The sequence below is a fragment of the Belonocnema kinseyi genome, chromosome 8 (genome assembly GCF_010883055.1).
Source record: "Belonocnema kinseyi isolate 2016_QV_RU_SX_M_011 chromosome 8, B_treatae_v1, whole genome shotgun sequence".
Taxonomy (NCBI): domain Eukaryota; kingdom Metazoa; phylum Arthropoda; class Insecta; order Hymenoptera; family Cynipidae; genus Belonocnema; species Belonocnema kinseyi.
This window is the reverse complement of record NC_046664.1, coordinates 18,974,428-18,976,800: the sequence shown is the minus strand read 5'-3', so window position 1 is coordinate 18,976,800 and position 2,373 is coordinate 18,974,428. Positions and strand designations below refer to the sequence as shown.

General features: G+C 23.3%; 1 protein-coding gene across 1 annotated transcript in view; it reads left to right on the top strand.

Annotated features, from left to right (window-relative positions):
* Positions 1-696, top strand: part of LOC117178343 (40S ribosomal protein S24) — a 22,191-nt gene extending 21,495 nt beyond the window's left edge. The window contains exon 4 of the mRNA XM_033369763.1: positions 571-696. Within this exon, the coding sequence (XP_033225654.1) occupies positions 571-573 (3 nt within the window). The 3' untranslated portion in view covers positions 574-696. The remainder of the gene's footprint in view (positions 1-570) is intronic.
* The last annotated feature ends 1,677 nt before the right edge of the window (positions 697-2,373 follow it).

Genomic DNA, 2,373 nt, shown 5'->3' with positions numbered 1-2,373 from the left:
TTTATGTATAAAAAAAGTTGGAACGTTCAAAAAATGTTGAGGTTCAGAAAAAAGATGAAATAATTTTCAGTGAAGTTCCTACCAAAATGCAGCACCTAAACGCACTTTATTATACTCTAATACATTTCCCAAAGTTTCAGCTCGATATTTTATTTACAAAAAAAGTTCTGAGGTTCAAAAAAACATTCAGTGAACTGAAAAACTGTGGTCGGTAATATAGGTATTTAGCTGTGTCACATGCCCTTAAACATTTGAAAGGAAAAGAAGTTAAATTTTTTTACATTTGCTTGATTTTTTATTGCCTTAGAATAATTCTAGTAATGGCGAATATTTGCAATTGTTTAGAAAGTTTTTGTGAAATATTATCTTTAATTATTATTAAAAATTCCGAGAATCCTTTACATATAATTTATTTTGAATTGCATCAAGTCAAATGTCATAAATGCATGAAAATTATCATCTCGTCAGTGTTGATAGATGTAAGAAAATTGTTTTTAAATAATTCGAAGTTTAGTTGTTGTAAGAATGAAAACTTGTTCTGATTGGAAATATTTCCCTTTTTTATTGCAGTAAAACCATCAACTACAATGAAGACCGCGATTTGTACGACCCTGGTGTAAAAATTATTGTAAAGTATTATGTTCAAGAATTGTTTACAATAAGTTTTACGCAATAAAATCTTTTTTTGGGACAAAATATGAGTATTTTTCCGAGTTTTGTTTTTTTTTCAGGATTTTATACTATTTTTGTACCTTTTTTTAGTTTTTAATCATTATTTTTGCATCTTTCTTTCGTTGGATTATTTGATTATGAGAACATCGTTACCACATTTCGCCAAAGTAAGTCTAATAAATTAAACAAATAATTTTGTTAATCTTTATTTACTTTTTTAATATAACTAAATTGTAAAAGTGTAATTATAATTTATTTGTCGTACGTGATTGAACAAATATTAATTTAATTAAGTTTTTTTTTTAATCTGGGTAATTTTTCATGCTCACATTTTTCTAATTGATAAATAGAATAACAATTTTTGTTTTTGTTTTGTAAAAGTATCTTTATATTGTTGTGTTTAAGTATTTAGTTAAAAATTCGTTTTTTTTTGTTGTTTTCTTTGCAATTAATTTTTGTTGTTGGAATTTAAATTAATCTTCTTGGTTAAAGATTTATCTTTTTGCTTTAAAATGAAACAGGCTGCAATTTTTTCTTTCTTAAATGCAAAATCTTTTTTATTTGAAAATTCATCTTTTTTAGTTGAAAATGTATCATTTAAATGAAAAATTAATTTTCGGTTGAAAATTGTTTTAACTGAATATTTGGCCAATCCAGTTGAATATTCCATCAGATTAGTTGAAAGATTTATCTCTTTAGTTCGTTTTTCTTTTTTCTTTCTATTTGATTGAAGTTTTTTATTTTTGTTTAATTATGTTTTTCCAAAATCCTTATGAACTTCATCTAATTCTCTTGAATCCCCTTGATTTCTTCTGAATGCAATATAATTTTACTGGAAGTAGTGGAATAGTTCACATTTCTTTTAGTTTTTTAAAAAATTAATTCTGTAGTTTTTTTAGTGGAAAATAGATGTTTTTTGTTAAAACTCTTTTTTTTTTGTAGAAAATTAATCTGTTGGTTTAAAATTCAACTATTTATGTTAAAGATTCATCATTTTAGTTGAAAATTTATGTATTTTGTTGAAAATTCGTTCCTTTTGGTTGCAATTTCAACTAATTGGTTAAAAGTTAAAATCTTGTGTTAACAATGATTTTTTTTAAGATTTATGATTTTCATTAAAAATTCATTTCTTTGGTTGAAAAATTCAACCTTTTCGTTGACATTTTTTTATCGAAATTTTTTAACTGGAAATTTAATTCAATTTTTCTTTAAATCATTTTTTTTATTTGAAGGTTTATGTTTTTTGTTGAAACTCTTTATCTTTTGTAGTAGAAAATTAATGTTATTGTTCAAGAAATTCATCATTTTAGAAACAAATATGCATCTATTTTTTTGAGTACCCGTCCCTTTTGGTTGAAAATTCAACCACGTGGTTAAAAATTTAAATTTTTTGTTAACAAATCATATTTTTTAATATTCATTATTTGAATTGCAAATTCATTTACTTGATTGAAAAATTGAACTATTTTGTTGGAATTTTTTTAACTGAAAATTTAATTCAGTTTTTTGTTAAAAAGCTGGTCTTTTTTGGTAAAAAAATTAATCTTCATGTTTAGATATTTATCTTTTTGGTTTAAAATTCAACTTTGCAGTTAAAGACTCATAATTTTAGTTAAAAATTCGTCCCTGTGTTTGCAAATTTCTGGTTTTAAATTAGTTTTTTGTTTTTTATTCTTCATTTTTTTTGTTTATTTTTTCATG